The 21,465-nt window shown below is 38.7% G+C and overlaps 1 protein-coding gene across 5 annotated transcripts in view; it reads left to right on the top strand.

The window, feature by feature from the left end:
• Nucleotides 1-21,201, top strand: part of LOC129771361 (triple functional domain protein) — a 143,784-nt gene extending 122,583 nt beyond the window's left edge. For all 5 annotated transcript variants that reach the window (XM_055774919.1, XM_055774920.1, XM_055774923.1 and 2 more), the window contains exons 12-16: nt 7,642-7,758; nt 7,827-8,016; nt 8,081-8,275; nt 8,341-8,550; nt 18,900-21,201. In XM_055774919.1, coding sequence (XP_055630894.1) covers nt 7,642-7,758; nt 7,827-8,016; nt 8,081-8,275; nt 8,341-8,550; nt 18,900-19,133 — 946 coding nt within the window. In that variant the 3' untranslated portion in view covers nt 19,134-21,201. The remainder of the gene's footprint in view (nt 1-7,641; nt 7,759-7,826; nt 8,017-8,080; nt 8,276-8,340; nt 8,551-18,899) is intronic.
• Nucleotides 21,202-21,465: the final 264 nt, after the last annotated feature.

Here is a 21,465-nt window from a genome sequence, read left to right as displayed (position 1 = left end):
CAAAACATCCTTGAGAAACAGGAACAATCCGGGACATCCAACCCGATCCCGTTTTTGCTGCGGCCTAGCTTTCGGTCAAGCTCTGTCAGAATTCTTTTGGAATCCTGGATTTGTACGGGTGTAGAATCAACGTTGCCGCTAACTGCACGGCTGTGTTACCACAAATCAGGGCAGTGTAAGATTCTCGATCGGTGTAACTATCTTGACGTTTTTTTGGCCGGAACCAGCTATAACCAGTTTCTTTGTAGGTATTGTACATACTGCTGTTTCATCCAAATTGAACATCTTTTCCGAAAATTTCAACACATTGGCCAGCGCTTCTTCTTCGAAATACTCATGGAATTCGTGAAACAGGCTCCTGATTTGTTGCATGGAAATAGCTGCACGATACGATACGCTTGGCACCCGCTTCAATATTCCTCGATGCCGTTTAATAAACCCATTGATCCAAATACGAATGGATTGGAACGAGTTGATTTTCTCACTTAATGTGCTACACTTAACAGTAATGTCTTTGTGTTCACGGGGAATCCAGCTTTTGTTTCGGCTAACAGCCATTCAACTATTCGTCCTTCTGTGACATCGAGAACGGTTGCTTTTCCAGGACGTGGTCTGGAATACTTTCCCAAGACCTTCTCGCGCAGTGTTGAATACGGAATTCCGTGCTTTCGAAAATCCGGTTCTCGCCATTTTCACAGCGTCTGCTATTTTCGACCTAACCTATTGCATGTGTTTGTGGCCGGCATTTGTTTTACTCATCGCAATATAATAACTGAAATCTGTTGGGTGGAATGAAAAACAATTAGAAATATGGGTGTCCTTGTTTCAGCCATGTTTATTTTGGTCGATATTGCAATGAAAAGATATGAAAAAACTATTAAATCAATGCAGCGTACCTGTATCGTTCATTTTTTATTACTTTGTGGGGTTATCAATCGTTTACACTTTGTAAATTGATGACAACTGTGGACAATGCTCCTAGCCACTTTGCTAATAGCGAATTCGTTTTTGTTCAGTTTCAACCCCAGTGCCGCACTAACTGCTGTCAAAACGTTTTTTTATTCACTCAGTTTCGCACTCAGTGTCGCACTAGTTCGCCCCGAAAACTGTTAGTTTCGCACTGAGATGTTTCACGGGTTGGCACTCGGTTTCACCAATACAACTATACTGAACTGTCAAGTTCCGAATATTATTTTGGAAAATCTAAAAATAAAGACTATGAAAATGGAAAACCTGCTGCTTTTGCTTTTGTATTATTGGAAGCGTAATCCAATTCGGATTCTGAATTTGAAGAGTATATTCGAGTAGACGGCATTAAGCTACGTGTGCTTTCATTGGGAGGTGAAAATAATGATGGATATTCAGGTGGAATAAATTTCAAAATCAAAATTATGAATGAAAATTTACTTTAACGTATCGAATATTTATTTTATGTGATTAAATAAGAGGATTTTTCCGATATCGCAGAAACATATTGAACGAAAACTGTGTCTAATGATGATTTTATATTATAATAGTAATTATTTGTGGAACAAACAGGAAATGCATCGACAAATGGTTAAGTGAGTGTCAGAACTACATGTGTTAGATAATCGAACAATATGAAGTACAAATTTTCATTCAAACTTTTATATGTTTACACTGCACTTGGCCCTACACCAACAAACCAACGCATTCGTGAAACTGAAAACGTTTTTTTATTACAGAGTCAGTTTGGCACTGACTCAGTTTTAAAAACGAATTCGCTATAAGAAAAACAACAAAAATGGCGGATGACAGGTCGACGAACGGAAAAAACGCTGTAGAAATTTAATTTTTAGGAATTATATCTTCAGCTTTCGCTTATAATCAGATAAGAGTGTATAGATCACGTTGGCCATGCTTCACTGTAAATTTTTCGTAAATTTGGAAAAATGTCGTCGAACGAAAAAGAGCGTCGTGAATTAATCCTGTGCACTCATTTCGAGAATCCGGAGTTGTCACATCGGGACATCGGTAAGATGCTGGGAATCGTCCAATCCACGGTCAGCAGAGTACTAAAACGATACTTCGAGAACCTAACCATCGACCGGAAGGTGAAGAACGGCAAAAATGGATGCTCCGTCAGTGAAAAAGATCACAAGCGCGTAGTTAAGCAGTTTAGACGGGATCCGAGAAGTTCGGTCCGGGATGTCGCCAATAAGCTGAATTTGTCAAGTTCATTCGTCCAGCGGACCAAGCAGCGGGAGGGCCTGCGTACATACAAGGTTCAGAAGGCTCCTAACCGCGACGAAAGGCAAAACATGGTGGGGAAGACGCGAGCCCGGAAGCTGTACACCGAAATGCTGACGAAGCCGCATTGCCTGGTAAGGGACGACGAAACCTACGTCAAAGCGGACTTTCGTCAGCTGCCGGGCCTGTTGTTCTTCTCCGCAGAGGACAAATTCAGCGTTCCGGAGGAGATTCGCAAGCAGAAACTATCCAAGTTTGCCAAAAAGTACATGGTGTGGCAAGCGATCTGCTCTTGCGGAAAGCGGAGCGCCCCCTTCGTGATGACCGGCACGGTAAACGGGCAGGTTTACCTTAAGGAGTGCCTACAGAAGCGCTTACTACCACTATTGAAGCAGCACGAGGGCCCGACCATCTTCTGGCCGGATCTCGCTTCGTGCCACTATTCAAAGGACGTGTTGGAGTGGTACGAAGCCAACGGGGTCACCTTCGTGCCAAAGGAAATGAACCCGTCCAACGCGCCGGAGCTTCGCCCAATAGAGAGATATTGGACGATTATGAAGCAGGCCCTCCGGAAGAACCCAAAAGTTGTCAAATCGGAGGCGGACTTCAAGAGAAAATGGATTTCTGTTCAAAAAAAACTACAACCTGACGTTGTACAGAACCTTATGGACGGGGTAAAGAGGAAGGTGCGAGCATACGGGCTTGGGCTCGAAGTATAAATAAAAAGAAAATGCCAAAAGCTGTTTAATAGTTTTTATTTTACTGTCTAAAATTTTCAAAAGGATCGGTCTACTGGGCGAATTTCTACAGCGTTTTTTCCGTGATGCAATTTGATGTGACACACCCTTTAATAGCTGAACTTTATATCGTTGAGCTTAACTAATAGTACTTTGTTGCCAATTTTCCAAATAATTATAGTTTTACAAGTATGCACAAACATAATTTATCAGAAGAAATAGCTAGTGTGAAAAACAGTATTTTCTGTCAAGTGGGTGAAATTATGCACTGGCTGATATAAGGGAACTTCATGCTACATGCTAACTATTAACATGTTAACTTATTAATATTAACTAACTATTAATTATGTCATTATAAAACACATTAGTAATTTTGTAACGAGTCTTGACTAATTCCATGAATAGTATGTATATTGACTCATTTTTGCTGTTTTTGACAATATAATATCCCAATAAATGAAAATAAATTGACTTGAAAATGCACCTAGTGAGTTCATTATGGCTGAATCCAATTTTGAAAAATGCATTCCACTTGGTTCGTTATGGCTGAACGCAATTATGAAAAATGCAGGTCAGCCTTCTTAACACGGTTTTACATTTCAGGGCAGCCCTTTGGCCGTTTAATTTACCAGATCCCGACGATAACTGTTTCTAAGAGCTGTCCAAAACAGAAAAATCTGATAAATATTCGAATAAGAAAAACTATGTTTTTGGAGAAAACGATCACTATCCTTCGATGCCATTTGTTAGTTCATGGTTTGTTCTGATTGAATGCAATTTCGTTTTTTTTCAACAACCTGCTACAGAGAATTTTTATTCTGGAGCCGTTATAAACTGTCCGATTGACACGGTGAATTTATTAAATACTAGCTAACCCGGCAAACTTCGTCCCGCCCATTTACTTGATTAATTCTCGAGTAATGCAGAAATTTGTGTTTTATTTGTATGGCAGCCACCCCTAAGAGAGGGGGGAGGGGTATCTAACCACCATAGAAACATTCATTGCACCCTAAAGTTTCCATATGCCTAATTTGGTTTAATTTGCTTGATTAATTCTCGGGTAATGCAAAAATTTGTGTTTCATTTGTACGGCAGCCCCCTCTAAGAGAGGGGGAAGGAGTATCTTAACACCATAGAAACATTTATTGCATCCTAAAACCTCCACATGCCAAATTTGGTTTCATTTGCTTGATTAATTCTCGAGTAATGCAGAAATTTGTGTTTCATTTGTATGGCAGCCCCCCCTTTGAGTGGGGGAAGGACTGTCTAACCATCATAGAAACATTTATTGCACCCTAAAACTTTCACATGCCAACTTTGGTTTCGTTTGATTGATTAATTTCCGAGTAATGCAAAAAATTGTGTTTCATTTGTATGACAGCCCCCTCTAAGAGAGGGGGAAGGAGTATCTTATCACCATAGAAACATTTATTGCATCCTAAAACCTCCTCATGCCAAATTTGGTTTCATTTGCTTGATTAATTCTCGAGTAATGCAGAAATTTGTGTTTCATTTGTATGGCAGCCCCCCCTTTGAGTGGGGGAAGGACTGTCTAACCATCATAGAGACATTTATTGCACCCTAAAACTTTCACATGCCAACTTTGGTTTCGTTTGCTTGGTTAATTTCCGAGTAATGCAGAAATTTGTGTTTCATTTGTATGGCAGCCCCCCCTTAGAGAGGGGGGAGGGGTCTCAAAATATCACGAAAACCTTTCCCGGCCCCAAAAACCCCTACATACCAATTTTCATGTCGATCGGTTCAGTAGTTTCCGAGTCTATAAGAATCAGACAGACAGACAGACATCACTCCATTTTCATATATATATAGATTTTAGAAGCACTCTGTTCCAGGCCGTAAATATTGTGCTTGAGACGACAAACTAGATTTTGCTTCCGCGCCTCTACAAACCCAGAGGATTGTCGCATGTAAAGCTTTCCCTGAAACTCACCTGAAGTAGATATGCTTTAATATCAAGATATGTTTTAACATCAAGATGGCTGTGTTATTAACGTATAATTTTTTTCTTCAGCTTCGAAATTAGCTGAAGAAGTCCCAGATTCATCCCTCCTGCCTCGCGATGAATACGAGACAGTCGTGTTTTGCTGTTTTATCTGAAAAGCAGCAGAAGCTGTTCTCCTGTCACCTTCTCTTTTCCATTCACTCCTTCTTCTCCTTCTCTAGCTTTTTGTTTTTTATGACCATGCTTCTCTGGTCGTCTCAGTCGCCACTCGCCCAGGTCTTCACTATCGCCCTATTCGTTGTTGTCTTTCTGGTCATTCTTCCGTTCTTTGGGCAGCTCTTCTTCTGCTAACGAATCCTTATTCCATTTTTCCGAACTAATTCAAGGGATCTTTGGCGTTGCTTGCCCCCGGGTGGGATTTTCTGGACTTGGTCTCTTTGTTAGACGTTGGGATTGTTCTGCAGGAAGGTATCGAGTTCTTTGATTTACGTCATGATCTTATTCAGGATGGAATATCTCTGTTCAGCCATCCTTCCTAAGTCAAACACCACTGCTGGACTTTGGCGCGAACGAAGAGTTGACTTTGCAAAGTCTCAATTATTCCTTCAGGTGTATTACTGACGCTGGATCCTGATGTTTCCACTCGGTTGAGTAGTAGGCGATCGCAGCAGCTACTACTACATTTACTACAACTACTACAATTACTACAACTAGTAGGTAGTTGTGGTATTTGTAGTAATACGATTGAAATATAGGGAACGGAGGTAGGAGGGTGAAAATTTCGCAAAATGACAATCACTCAATCACTCACATCAATTCTGATAAAGCAACAACAGGAGAACACGTGTGCAGATCCAATGCGCATATTTAATATTTAATATTGCATAAATATTAAACAACGAGATCCGGCCACAGGTACTTCATTCATTATAAACCGTAAGTTTTCATTTTGAATTAATATTTATGAATATGCGGTTAGAAGAGATGAAACAACTTTCTTGTTTGTGAGAGTTCGATAGATTTTTGTGAATGTCGTGTGACGATTCGACGAGACCAGGACAATGTGTTTCTACGATGTCGTAGGCTGCACCAACAATTCTTGGCCGACGTTCTCCTACGCGATTCCTACGACACAATAAACATGAGCGGCATGAGGAAGAATACATTTACCTACGATACGCTATGGTGAGCAACGCCGACACAGCCTTTGCTGTTGCCAGTCCAAAAGGCAATGTATTTTCAGACATTACAGCACGTCTATTCAAACAAAAAAAAAAGTTTTTAATGCGCTTCATTACGACATTACACGTATTTAATCCCACACGTTGCTCTGAATGTATTCTATTGAATGGCGAAAACAAAGATCACCTCATACATACATTTTAGTGGAAAAAATATGCCCTGATAAAATCAATAGTGTAAATTCCTCTGAAATTTCAGATTCGCTCACTGATCAATTATTCATCCGTATTTAGAAATTTTAATCTTGTCACCCGCTTCACTTCCCCAAAACCACTTGACAATTCTTCTTTGTCTAATGGTTCCGGAATCTGTATACCACTTCAACTCTTACAACTCGTTTGGAAGATACTAATCCATGTACCAAACGGCTCTTTTCAGGTCCACTATTTTGAATGTCAAGTTTGTTAAATCTATGAATTTCTCTACGATTGAAAGAACAAAATTCAAAATATTTTTTTAGAACAATCACAGTCATACGCCAAACTTCTATATCATATGCTTGATAATTGCATCGAAATGGAAATGGATAGAGACCTGTCGGTCTTTGAAAAATCAAGATCTAGAGATAGTAATTGGTATACAGAAAATCATTCATATAAGCCTTCGAGAAGTGGATCCAATGGCACTTCTCGTTTGGTCGTCTTCGGAGCAACATCGTTGCCGGCGACCGTCGAGCGGAAATGGATTGTCTTTATTAAGACAGGGGACAGAGCAGTTATGGAGTAGAGTTTTTCTTTCTACAAGGTCCCTTCTCAGGCCTAGAAGCGAATGAACTGCAAAAGTTTGAAGTCTCTATAGACCAAACAAGGAAGGGAGTATCAAACGCTATTATGAGTTTATCGACGGATACAATTGAAGCCATTTGAAGTTTTCATATTTACATTGCTTTTCATGACTAAATTCCTTTTTTTTTCGATGATGGTAGTGTTCCGAAATTAAAAACATGACAATTTGTTAAATCTATGAATTTCTCAACGATTACAAAAGCAAAATTCTAAATATTTTTTTAGAACAATCACATTCCTACGTCAACTTTCTATTACATTTATATTCTTGATAATTGCATCGAAATGGAAATGATGAGTTAAATTCAACCGTTTTGTAGTATTTTGTCAAAACATATGTAAGCACGGGAACGCAAACGTTAACGTTTAATTCACTTGCAATAAATTAGTTAACCGTGCAAAAAGCATTTTCTCAATTCCATTTAGTTTATTGTTTATTGAGAATAACTTGAAATAGAAACACATGAATAAAATAGATAAGCACCAGAACTACAGAGCCCGTTCAAATAGTTGTTGATTGGATATAACTGTAACTTTTCAATTTCTTTTAGAATCACATCTGGATTTCATGGAATACATGTTCTGATAGTTCTAGTGTTATACTGACATTTATTGATTTCTTGTGTTCCATAATCTCAATATCAAAAAGCTGCCATGGAATCTTCTGTTTTCATTAATAGTAATTATATTCTCCTCATTTTAGCTATATTGCCGAGATTCGAAATCCAAACAGCATTGTGCCGATCCCTGAGGATCTGAAAGGAGGCAAAGAAAGGATGGTATTCGGGAATATAGAAGCAATTCATGAGTGGCATCGAGAGTAAGCAATAAAATGAAAACATTTGTGTTCTAACAACAATATATTTTGGTCTCATTTTGTTTTCGTAGTTATTTTTTGAAATCGTTGCAAAAATGTTTGCTGAGTCCACACGAACTCGGGCCACTGATAAAGCGAAGCGAACGGAAACTACACATGTACGTTGTTTATTGCCAGAACAAACCGGTTTCTGAGCACATTGTGCAGGAACATCTAGCTTATTTTGATGAGTTACGCTTAATGTTGAAATATAAATTATGTGTAAGTAATTTGGTGTGATTTCAACATTTATTTTGATCGTAACATGATTCTGTTTTCTTTCTAGTTAGGAGATATGCTCATAAAACCTGTCCAAAGAATAATGAAGTACGAATTATTGTTGAAAGATATCCTGAAGCATACTCAGAGGGCCGGTTTGGCCGAAGAGATACCAGGATTAAAAGACGCAATGCATATAATGCGAGTAGTTCCTAAGGCAGCCAACGATATGATGGATGTAGGTCGGTTGCAAAAATTCGAGGTAAGTTCATGAGTACGCTACGGATAATTTGTATGTGCAATACATATTCGTTTTTTCACTAATAGGGTAAAATAACGGCACAGGGTAAGCTGTTACTGCACGGCCCACTTTACTGTGTCGAAGGTGCCAGTAATAGTGATAAAAACTCATACAACAGCCAGAAGTCAAAAGAGTTGCACGTGTTCTTATTCGAGCAGAATATTATCTTCGCTGAAATCGTTGGCAAGAAGACGCAATTTACTAGCCCGAACTACATTTACAAAGCACAAATACAGGTAAATGTGGAACATATCTATATTTTTTTCTTCATAGTGATTTAATGTAGCTCCTTTTTGTCACGGGTTTTCGAAACGTGTGGGGTCCACCACCTAGGTGACATGAAGTGCAGATAAGCGAGTTCAGCATCCAAATGCTCTAGTAACATTCAACGACGACTGCCACAGCTAGGATAGGTTGTCTTATCACTTTATCATAGTCAAAGTCATATTGCTAACTATACCCTTGAACCGCCAATCTCGCTTTGTATTTTACAATCTCATCTGATATGTGCAACTTAATTCGTTCATCTTTTGAAGCCAAGAATGAATCCAGCCAATTGTTGATACTTTGTTCTAACGTAGTCCACTCAAAGCGTTCTGCAACGATCAAAACAAATAGTAGTCGGAAGGGGCATGGTCTGAACTATATGGCGGGTGAACCAGATTTGATGGTAGAAAGTCACTATGAACTTCTACAAGCATTTTTCCAATGGAAACAGAAATTCATAACTTCCCCTAATGGTGCTAATTTACAACAAAGCTTGACATTCTAAACGCAGTTAAAATTGAACTTGTTGCGCAAAATTCAAAGTCTTGTAAACAATATTTGGTTGACAGATGTCGACACTTCACACTTCACTGGCACCTTGAGTTATTATGTGGAAACGGAACGAAATAAGTTGCACGCCCAAAACTTTCTGCATTATTTTACAAAGCCATCTACAACCGACGATACGCCTGTTCGAAGGTAACAACCAACTCATTCGAGTCATCCGATGAACTTCAATTTCATCTTTCATAGCATAGGAAGCGTTTTTGGAACTAAAACTCTTTTATATCGAATAGATGTGCTCCAGTATGAGATTTGCCTTTAAAATCTTGATGAGAGATAGAATTAGATTTGATTCTCTATTCTGAATAAAGGCTGGAGAAACCCATCCGCACCTACAGATTTTTGAGGTACAAAGGATTTCACGGCGTTTTTTCTCTGGTCCTCGTGAAAACCAATCCAACCATTATGTTTGCGACCTCTTTTGCAGGTTTCAGGTCCTGCGAAACACCTTCGAGAGCGTCCTATGCCTCTCTTATAGCTAGAACTAGGATCATAATTAGAAGATGTAGATGCAGGGTAGTGAGTCTTCAGCAGTGAGCAGTCTTCAGAAAACATACGCTGCGCTGCGCTTTTGTTCAATTTTCATCAGCGCGCGTTTATAACAAACGCGTATTCTCTCTTGGTACGGAGTGTACCAAATTCAGAAACAAGAGAGCACCGAATCATATTCCTGTATTGAAAGTTTTTGGTTTGAATTCAAGGGAATATCATTCCCAATTGTGTTTTTTAGGATATAGTGTCAAGCCACCATACTATTCAAAAATAACCTGTCTATGATCAGACAAAGACGCCTCTTCCGACACATACTTGTTATGAATTTTCTCTGAAATTACCGGACTGCACAGTGTTTAGTTACAAAACTTCTTGTCTGATAGCGTTTGTAAGCGTTGATTCATTGCCTATATTAACAATATCTTTGTTATTTGAGAAAAATTCAAAAAGACACTCACTTCGGTTGTTAATATCGGTACTCCCTCACACAGTGTGACGAGCGTTGGCACCGCAGCCGATGATGAAGTTTTTGTTAATTTCTCTGCAATAGTTTACGGAACGTTGCCAGGAAACTAAACTGATGCAATAATGATGTTGTATCTTCCATCGACGGTTGCATTAACTAAGACAGCAGCTCTTGGGAAGTCATGCTCATCATCGTAGAACATGAACCTGTTCGAAAAAAAACCCTAGTCCGCTTGATAAAGTCGTGTTTCCTGATGTATCTCGCCGTCGAAGTCATTCCGGTCCTGTTGTTGATGATCAAAAAGGGGATTCCTAATCACCTGTTCAAGGCAAGTACCGCAAAAATACGGATCTCAATCTAGCTGATGAACCTTCGCCTTCAAGCACACGTCAGTGTCGGAACATACATGCATATTATCAGAACGTAGGCGGTATAAACACCTGTATCAGCGATTATCTGTCAGCAATAGCTGCACGTGAGTAAATCTGACGGAGCTTCAATACTATTGGCAGCACCAACACCTCTGGTGGGATTGACTCCTCATCATACTCCACTATGCTTGACACCGGTAGCCTCTACGAATAGTTCCAGCGTCACTCCTATCGCCGTTTACTACGATTTTAGAAATGCTGACATTGGTAGCATAAATAGTGTGCTTCTGAATATTACTGGAATGAAATTTTGGACAAAGACAACGTGGACGCCGCTGTTGAAACTTTTACGAACATCATAAGCTACCTCATTGACAGGCACGTTCCTGAGAAAAACAGACGTTCATCTACCCACCAACCGTGGCAGACCATCGAAATTCAACGACTTAATACTGCCAAGAGGGCTGCATTAAGGCGATAAGAACCGTCTCCCATCCTCCAAGCAATATTATTTGTGATTGAGTTATTAGTACCAGGGCTCGGCATAGTCATAGTCAACTGAGGATAGTCAGCTGACTATGGGAAAATTCCCCTCCGTATTCAGTTGGAAATGACTTTTGGCTTATTCACGCAGTTTCTCCGCCAAAACGACTAAACAGTCAGTCGGACGTTTAGTCGCTTTCCCCCTTTACGACTCGACTATCCCATTTCGTTCTTCCTCGTCTAATTGTCTTCATTGCATTTTGAAGTGACTTCCCCCAAAACGAATTCGTTCCTCTCTCTCATGTACCACGTATGCATGTATCGATATTTAAGTTGAACGTGGTTTGACATACGCTACAGGTGAGCTAGATTTTTTTTGTATCGTACACGGAAATTACTCACACGTAGAAAATAGCGTGCAGTGTGTGTGCGTTATTTTGTACGCTATTTACTAATACTAACGCGAGGACCTTTATAGCATATCTGACAACTGTCTAAGTTCGTTGGTTTGAGTTCACGATGGGTAGACAATAAACCGTCTTTTTGCATCAGAAATCAAGTTTTCGTTCCTCTTTATATGGACATAAAAATAAGATTGCGTACGCGGGTAATAATTTCGTTCCTAGGGGGGTAGAAATGTGGATTGAAGTCAGTTGAATGAAGAGGCAGATTTGTATTCAATAGTCCCGCCAGTTAGAATAACAACTGACTGGACTAGTTCATCTGAAGCGCCCTTATTTAATTTATAAGTTTCGCTTTGGTCGAACCGGCCCCACTTTAGTTTTTGTTTTATTCGCCAATTTTCCGGTGAGCAAGTTCAACATAGCGTATTGATTATAAAACAAGGGTTCACGCAGAATCAGCACCACGGAAACGGGTGCGTACGATTCTAGCGCGACCTAAAATCCAGTTAGTAAATAAAAAGAAAAGAGCAAAAGAGCAAGTAAATGATGTCATGCAATATACCTACGTGGGACGCAACGAAAATTTAGAAGAGATCCTAAGTCATTTTGGAAATACATCAATGAGCAACATAAAAATTTGGACTTCCGTCATCTATGTTCTACAACAGACAACAGACAAGACGTCTGATGTTCAAGCAATTTGCAACCTTTCCTCAGCTAAGTTTTCGATTGTTTTCTCACATAAGAGTCTTTCTTGAGATCAACTCTCATCAACCACAAGAAGTGTTCCGATTCACAAAAAGGGGACCAAAGGAACGTTGAAAATTATGGAGGAATCTCTGATCTGAGCGCGGTGTCAAAATATTTTTTGAACTTTTGGTTATGGGAGCGGTATTCTCCTACTGTAAGCATTACTTCTCCATCGATCAACATTCATGCCGCAACGAATCTTCTTTCTTTTACGACGTAAGGTAAATGATTTGGGTTTGTCCAGTCGAAAATATGATCATGGTTTGTCCACGTTTTTGAATGCTCTAGTTAAGCGCACGTTTGTCAAATTAGGTATTCGAAAGTTTCAAAACATATAAATAATATTGTCTCCTTCATGAATTACAGTAGTTTTATAGTATATGTTTACGGACTCACATGTTTTGAAGGATTATTAAAACCACGTTCTATTGGTGTCAATGCGCCCCTCACTTGAGCTAACTTTCAATGAATCACCAGATGATTATTTGGCACCTATTCAGACCATTACTGGAATATAACTCTTACAAATATTGTAAACATCATGGTTGCACACCATTTGTATTAGATTTACTTGGCTAAACCAAGTAATTAATGCATTTCGATGACCTCAATTCTGATCATGAGTTGTCCAATTCTCTAATGTTGTTTCGTCCACATGATTTCTATGGCAACCACTTGGCGCGCTGCAGTTTGTTTTTGTTTGTTTATGATGTGCTTCGCGCATAGCAGAAGTAAGGTTTTTCTGTGTTGATCGTGTTGAGGCGAACACTTCTAAAATGCCCAAGAAAAGGCAATATTCTGAAGAAAGCCTAAATTATGAATGGATCAATATGACTAGCAATATTAACGGAAAGGGCTTCTGTTGAGAAGAGCGCAAAACAGAGATATGTGTGTATATTTAGTTGCTTCAAGCCACCCTATATGGATATTTTTATGCGTACGTGCGTGCTTCATAACCCGTACGTAAAAATAGTGCATCTTCGGTACGCTAAAACCCCATTTGTATCTGCTCCCGTGTGCATTGGTCCTGTAACGGTGTAACAATCGCCTATTTTTTATGCTATGATTGATGATTGTTTGGTGTTGCAAATTATGCAGTCGTTATGATAAATATAAACAAGAAGGGGAGATAGCGGTAGGGAAATATTTACGCTAGGGTATTGGTAATGAATCTCTGCTGAGGCAAATATTCAGCCTTTTTCCAAGCAGTTAACATTGTTTGTTTTCTGTCATCAATGCATTGAACTGACGCTATAGTGAAGCGAGTGTTGAGGTTGTGCACCCAAAAAATATTTGAGGAATAACAAGTTATTCAATAGGTTATATTAAGTTATTAATTTATTTGGGCTCGCGTGCTAGTCGCAAAACTGCTTTCAACTAGGATTGCATTTGCGCTAATCTTGATCATAATGAAGTAGTGCTACTCTTTTCGAGGTTGTTGAGATTAACAGATAGAGTTTATTTCGTTTATTTAGTCACCAAGAAAGTAAATGTTCTGAAATGTTGTATGTGATTTGGTTTCGCTTGTAGCAAAACTTTCTCCACTAAGGATGACAGCTGCGCTTATCTCGAGCATGTATTGTTCTGCGAGCAAAAGAATAAATCATCAAACAATTATCGTCAAATGATTCGATAATGAGAAAGGAATGAAACGAATTCTATAATAAAAAAAAGAATGGTTTTTTCAAAATTTTCGTAGCATTATAAAAAAAAACAAACGACTTGAATTAAACTACAGCGTAGTTCTACGTCAACGTATCTTGAACACAACCTCCTATAATTTTTCATTCAAAAATGGTGTTTTCCAAAACTGGACAAACCATGATCATTTTCTGGACAATCCCTGATTAAAGGTGGTCAAACCATGATCATAATTTCTCCTTGAGGAAAACCGTTAAACAACATAAATATTTGGAAAATTTCAACGCCTTATGGTAGAATTAAAAACTAGAGACTTAGGGCTTTTCAATAAACCCAAACTCGTCTTGATTATATGTGATTTTCAGGAAGAAAAATCGATTTGATTTCACTAGTTGCGTGAAAACACCATAAATTGGACAAACCAAGATTATTTACCCTACGTTTTCGATGGAAAATCCCAAACGGATGTAGTTCACACAGACCTGTTAGCCGCTTTCGACAAAATCAATCACGATATTGCAGTGCAAAAGTTAGACAAGCTTGGTTTCTAGCCTTCCTCACGGTGAAAATTGGCGATTGGCTTCCTGATGTATTCTCAGCAAAATTAGGAACACCTTAGAGGCGAATGAACTGCAAAGTTTAAAGCCTCTTAAAAACAAAGAAAGAAGAAGAAGGAACACCTCAAGGAAGTCATCTTGATCCTTTGATGATCTTGATCTACTTCAATGATGTAAATCTTGTACTGGAATTACCTCAGCTTTCCTTCGCTGACGATTTGAAGCTATTTTCCTTGTGAGGTCTGGAGTTGACGTACGATTTCTCCAGCTGCAATTGAACATTTTCCAGAAATGGTGCGTGGACAGTCGTATGACACTGAATTCAAATAAGTGCTCCACGATCACTTTCTCAAGAAGGAAACGCCCTATTAATTTTGGCTATCATCTTGATGGTGTTCAGCAAGCCAAAATCGACTGTATAAGAGATCTAGGCGTTTATTATGACTGCAAGATTAATTTCAATGCTCATGTCAACTACATCGTTGAGAATGCATTCCGTAGCCTCAGTTCCATTATGCGAATCGCGAGAGATTTCACTGATGTTCATTGCTTGAAATCTTTGTTCTGTGCTTTAGTTCGCGCTACACTGGAATACTATTCAGCGATTTGGAATCCGTATTATCTGAATGGAGTCAAAAGAATCGAAGCCGTTCAGAAGCGGTTTACTCGATTCGCTTTACGGCGTTTACCATGGAACAACCCTCATCAGCTACCAAGTTATGAGAACCGATGCCAACTAATCAGTATCGAAAGTTTACACGTACGGAGAGATCTCATCCGAGCCTTACTGATATATGACGTCTTGACGGCTAGAACAGAATGCCCAGTGATACTAGAAAACATCAATCTTCAAGTCCAATCTTGAAATCTACGAAACCACGCCTTCCTTGAAGTACCATTCCGTCGTACTAAATATGGATGCAACTCAGTCGTTCAAGGATGATAGGGTTTGTTCAACAAAGAAGCTTTTGGCTTCAACTAGCATAATTAACAAAGTGTAGTTTGGTAAAACTGTACTGATCAAGAATTTTCATTAATATCATTAGGGCAGTGCTCGAGGTCGGTTCTGTATTAAATTTCACTTGATTTGATCGGATAAAAATCACTGTTTAAATACTTAACAATATTTTTTATTAGTTCTAAGTTTATACCACGATGTCGGTTCGATATAAAAAAGCGTAGCTTTTAACACTTTGTCGGTTCGGTACGAAAAACTAATTTTGAGTCAAAAACACGTCGTTTCGGTAGACAAAAAACTAACTGAATGAACTTTCATCGTTACGCACGCGTTGCTTTCAGCGCTCGGATTTGTCGTTGTATATGTGATTCGCGATTGTGGGTGTGGCTTATATTCTGTTTTCATTTGCTCGGCGTTAGACCGAACAGGCAGTAATGTGCCTATTGATATATCAAACAAATTAATACCTAGAAGTATTTCTTTGTGGACCCTTAGACCCAAAACGTCTTTTATGAACCTCCTGGACTTCGCTGCTTTAATGTGAATCCCATCTGTTTGTTGTTTGGAAAATTTATTTAATTTTTCGCTTTTCTAAAAACCTGACGTCTACTTGAGCTATTTGTGAAACCACAATTTTGGCGTCATTAATTCCGGAAGAAGTTTTGAGATTACGTGTTCTAGGCCTCAGATTCTTCTTGAACACATTGGAGTTTTCAAATCACCCTGAGCTGTGCGTTGGCGTTGCTTTGGATTTGTTTACCTCAGCCTCGTTTCGCCAAATCTGAAGTTAATGGTGAAGTTTCTGTTCGTGAGTTAAAGCATGCTTCGTCGACTGTCAGCGTCCAGTCAACGTGAATTTCATTTAGATTAGATTGCTTAAGTGTTCGCCATTTGTCAGTGGAAGAATTCTCTATGAGTCTTTTGAGCCTCTCGTCGTTCAATTTTGCGCTTTGTGTAAAACGTCTAAAAAACAATTTCAAGACACGGCATATTTTTTTTGCGTCTAGTGCAACTTGTTTCGTGTTGTTTCCCAGGGTTATGCTGTGAACCACATTCTTCAATCATTCCTAGCTTGCTGGTCTTCATACGAAAAGACTGCGTAACCTGACTTGTACGAGCAATTGAAAAATTTAGGTTGCTCCATTTTTTGTTGATCTATAACAATTTGTAGAGGATTCTGAATGGAATCTATTATTATGGTTCTAAAGTTCCTAGAGGAACTCCGCCGTCTAAACGTAGTACTACTTGCGCCATTTTTATTTACTTATTTACTTAGTTGAGATTTCTATGCCTTGAATGCATTCTGAGTTGCAAGCTACAGAATTCGCGTGTCCACAGCGCAAGTCGGAAGAAATTTCTTTGAAAAAAAATCCTCTGACCAGAACGGAAATCGAACCCGAACCTCCGACATCTTAGGTGTGATGCTTACCACTTATTCATAATATAGGGTTGGGAAAAAAGGAAAGGTCGTATTTCTGATCGAAATTCGACGCTTTATTTAACATACTTAAAATTTTCCAATTTATGTCGAATATGCGCCGTTTTGTTCGCCATTTAGAAGGCAACTTCATTATCCCCCCCTTATAAAATCCCCCATCCTTATTTGCAAAAAACTCATACAGCCATTTTTCGCAAGCCTCTTTTGAGGCCGACTTAGTATCACCAAGAGCGTTTTGCATGGACCGGAAGAGATGATAATCACTTGGAGCCAGGTCCGGACTATACGGTGGGTGTAATAGGACATCCCTTCCGAGCTCCCGTAGCTTCTGGCGGGTCATCAAAGATGTGTGAGGCCGATTGTTGTCTTGGTGGAAAACAACACCATCCCTATTGATCATTTCTGGCCGCTTCTGGTCAATCGCCTGCTTCAAACGGTCAAGCTGCTCACAGTAAAGAACCGAGTTGAGGGTCTGACCATAGTTGAGCAGTGGATGCATAGTGGATGATTCCCTTCCAATCCCACCAAACACACAGCAAAACCTTCCTGGCCGTCAATCCGGGCTTGGCGATGGTTTGGGCCGGCTCCCCGTGCTTCAATCACGATTTTTTTCGCTTTAGGTTGTTGTAAGTGATCCACTTTTCATCACCAGTCACCATCTTCTTCAAATGGGTCGAGTTCGTTCCGTTTCAGCAGTGCATCGCAGGCGTTAATTCGGTCTAAAATATTTTTTTGCGTTAACTCGTGTGGCACCCATACATCCAGTTTTTTTTTGGAATCCAATCTTCTGCAAATGGTTCCAAACGGTTTTATGGTCTATACCCAATCCCTGGCCAACCGAGCGGGTGCTCACATGCCGGTCTACTTGGATGATTTCAACGATTTTATCGGTTTCCATGACGATTGGCCTACCAGTACGGGGTGTATCTGCGACAGCCACTACACCAGAACGAAATCGATCAAACCAACGCTGTGCTGTGCGAATCGTTACAGTATCGGGTCCATAAACTACACGAATTTTTTCGGCCGCCTTCGTTGCAGTTTTACCTCGCAGGTAGTGAAAACGTAAAATATGGCAAATTTCTTGCTTGGTGAACTCGATCTTTGACGCGCTATAACTTGAGACTGAAAAGGACAACCACAACACTGTCAAAACGACACTTGTTGCACAGATTGTCGTCTTTAAATAGCCGTATAGTATGACCCGATGCGATAAGTACTACACAAGATATGTTTAAGTGTTACCATATATTGACAATATACGTCATTTCTTTTTCCCCAACCCAATATACTGCAACCAAATACATTTTGTTTTGTGATTTTTCAATCAAGTGTAACTAACAAGAAAGCTGAATTATAGAGAATTACAGAGATTATAGACATTTTATCTTTCGAATGAAGTGATAATAATGTCACTTCGTTTAGTCGACAAACAGGTATTCAGGCTCAAAACCTGGTGCTTCCAACAAAACGCTATCGTTTTCGAAAACACCTCCTCCCCCCAAATATTCATTCATCCAATCATTGAGAATTGATTCAGATACACTTCAAACAAATAAGATTCCTGAGCTTTCGCTTTGATCACTAAACCAATTTTCGCTTTGATCACTAAACCAATTTTTGAATATCGGTTTTTCGTCACTACTAGGTAATCTCGATCCTCGAGAGCGTTTAGTTGGTCCAAAAAAATGCTGACACAGTGCTTGCTACCGAGTTCCCCTTGCAGAGACCACAGCCGCAACCAAACTTCTCAGGTTCCTGAGCCTTTGTTAGGGTTTTTTTCGGACATGCTACTGTAGAGATCCATCGTTCGCCGGTTGAGTAGGGACAGCTTTGTGGACTTCCTTAATAGCCAAAAAAAATCGGCGAGTATTTCCTGACCAGGAGTTCGACATCACTATAATTGTTGAAGTAGTCATTCGTGTTCCATTCAATTGCTTCTTTGTTTCTACTGTTGAAGGTGTCATGAACGCAATATCGCAACTTTCGCAACTTCGCGGAGGTCTTACAGAGATGATGTTTACTTAGTTCATATTGTTGGTAATTAAATTAAGCGTGTCCAGTTGACTAGATGTGGCGAACATCTTGGTTTTCTAGTTAAATTATTGGAAAGCAGATTTATTTTTCATTGTGTTATGAATTAGTAAATAACAGCGCTGTTTAAATTCATAAAATTCAATTAATTCATTTTTAGGTGAACAAGATGACCTTACAAGATCTATCCGACCCGACCAATGGTGATCGGTTTTCGCTTTGCTCAATCGATCCGCAGCGCTCAAGTCTAAGCTATATCTGCACCGCCCCAACAGTCGAGCTGCACAGCGAATGGCTCAACACGATCCGCAACATTTTGCAAACGCAGAATGACTTTTTAAAAGCAATACAAAGTCCTATCGCCTATCAGAAAGAGCTAACAAAGGACTCATAAAAAGAACAAAACAAAAAAAAATCCGAACGCAAACATAATAAGTATCGCATAGGGAATGCAAGAAATTCTATAATATAAATTATTAATATAACACCTTTCAGAAGTTCTTGAGTCCCGAGGTAGTAGCGACGAGCGGCGATACGAAGCATAATGCTCCGTATCGACAGCAATTAATTTTAAGAACAAAACCAACATGTTTTAGATAAGTCAATAATTATGAATAATTTGAATTATGAATACCAAAATATTCGTTGAATGGCAGTCAAACGCAGAATGCACAGATTAAAAAAAAATATTCAATTGTGAAAGTGATCAAAATATAAAATAAATCGATAACAAAATATTAACGCTTACCGAATATGGTTTGTGAAGATATTAACACAAAAGTAAATTGAAGATAGAGAAAATCACACTGAAATCATAAATGAAGAAATAACATAGGACAACCGCAGTTCGAATATTTAGAAAAAACAAAATACAACAACACTATCAAAAAAATGGGTAACAAAATATATTTTGTTAACACGATTATATAGTGCATGATAAAAAAACGAACAAAAAGAAAACAGATGAAAAACGAAAATAAAGTTGCAAAAAAGGGGCACGCAAAAATCAACCTGGTTATCACAAACGGGTAATATACCGGTTGAAAATGCATAAATTAAAGTGACCGGTAAATATTCAACAATGCTAATGATTGCGATATGCGATAGAGAACAAATATTTTTCGATGATTTTGAATCAGAAATTTTGGATTTTGTCCATTACTTTTACGACAGTCATATGTCAGTTTTCTGAGCAATTGACACAGCATATTTTTTCACACCATTTCCTTAGCGATATCAACACCTAAATAATAATAAAAAGACTTTTTTTCAATGCATAATGGGTTATTTACTTGAGGTTCTTCACGACTGGTGGAACATTCAATGGTACATCGTAATGCAGAAAAAAGTGAATAATAATTTCCTCTTAACAAATTGTCAGAGCAAAAGGATACGTTTATGACCTGTTTGTTTTGTGCGTTTTATTTACTTGAAAAGTACTTCGCATGTTTGTATATACGATGCGCTCACCATCGTCAGATACTCTCGAGTCCCGCATCGGTATTCGGATTTGTGTTGAACTCTATTCCCCTGTATTTTCCATTTTCCAACTCCACGTCCAGGCAATGTCCCTCTCTTCACCAGATAGATATCTGCTTCAAAAAATCCAATAATTTTACGTTAACATGTTCTTCTCAGCGGCCTAACTGGTAACTAATGATTTACTCCAAACTATGTTGGAAAACTAATTTTCTCATGGAATAATAAACAAACATTTCACCAAGTTCTTACAATTCCAAACCATTTCAGCAAGATATTCAGCAAAACTACGACTCACTCTATGCCTATAAATATGACGTAGATTCTAAAAGTAACGCAATTCAACAGATTACCACCGAGAGTTTTTTTTATTCAAACAGAAAGTGTTTTCCCTCAAAAACTTATGCATGTAACAAAGGTCCACTCAACCTGATTTTGTATATACATACGCCAAACTCTAGAATCCATTTCATTAGAATTGATTCTACAACTTATTATACAGCTTCCAAATTACGCTTCATCTTTCTTTGAACTGTGATTGTCAATGGGAACGATTGCTTTCTTTCTACCTTTCATCGAGAATTTTATTGAGGTTAAAATCGATATCCAGATAGCTCAACTCTCTCTGTGAATATTTCGGTAATACTGGCCAGAACAACAAAGTTGTTCCACCTGTAATTCATTTTTTTATGGATTCATCGTGTATGAAGAGCAAAACCAAAACACTACAGGAAAATTCCATGAAAAATAAAACGGAAATGAGAAAATCAATATTATTCACAGATAACTCTGTAAAAGTTTGTGTGATAGTATTTACTAGTAACATGTTATGTTTAATTTATGAATTTATCTTAATTATAAAATACAATTATCTAATTCTCTATTTGAATACAAATCGAGCCGATTCGAAAACCTGGAAGTCATGGACAGTATCGTGACATTAAAAAAAATAAGTGAAAGAATAAAAAAATTGATGAAAACAATTCCGACTATAGTATGAGGTGTAGTTAAAAAGAAATCCATTATTTTTTGTAGATGACTGCAGTGATCGATGTATCGCGTTGAGTTAGTGATGTGAAACGAAGGCCAGGTGGCTAAACCTGTGAATATTGTTTATTGGTCTGATAATGAAACAGACAAATACGCGCTTTTGTAACAGTTTCAGAAATTGATCCGAGTCAAAATGAAAATGTCTCATTCTGTAGCAGTATTTAAGGCTCCTTCAAGATAATTTGAAACTGCATTAG

Source organism: Toxorhynchites rutilus, chromosome 2 (assembly GCF_029784135.1).
Source record: "Toxorhynchites rutilus septentrionalis strain SRP chromosome 2, ASM2978413v1, whole genome shotgun sequence".
In the NCBI taxonomy this organism is placed as follows: Eukaryota; Metazoa; Arthropoda; class Insecta; order Diptera; family Culicidae; genus Toxorhynchites; species Toxorhynchites rutilus.
This window is presented reverse-complemented; position numbering and strand designations above follow the sequence as displayed.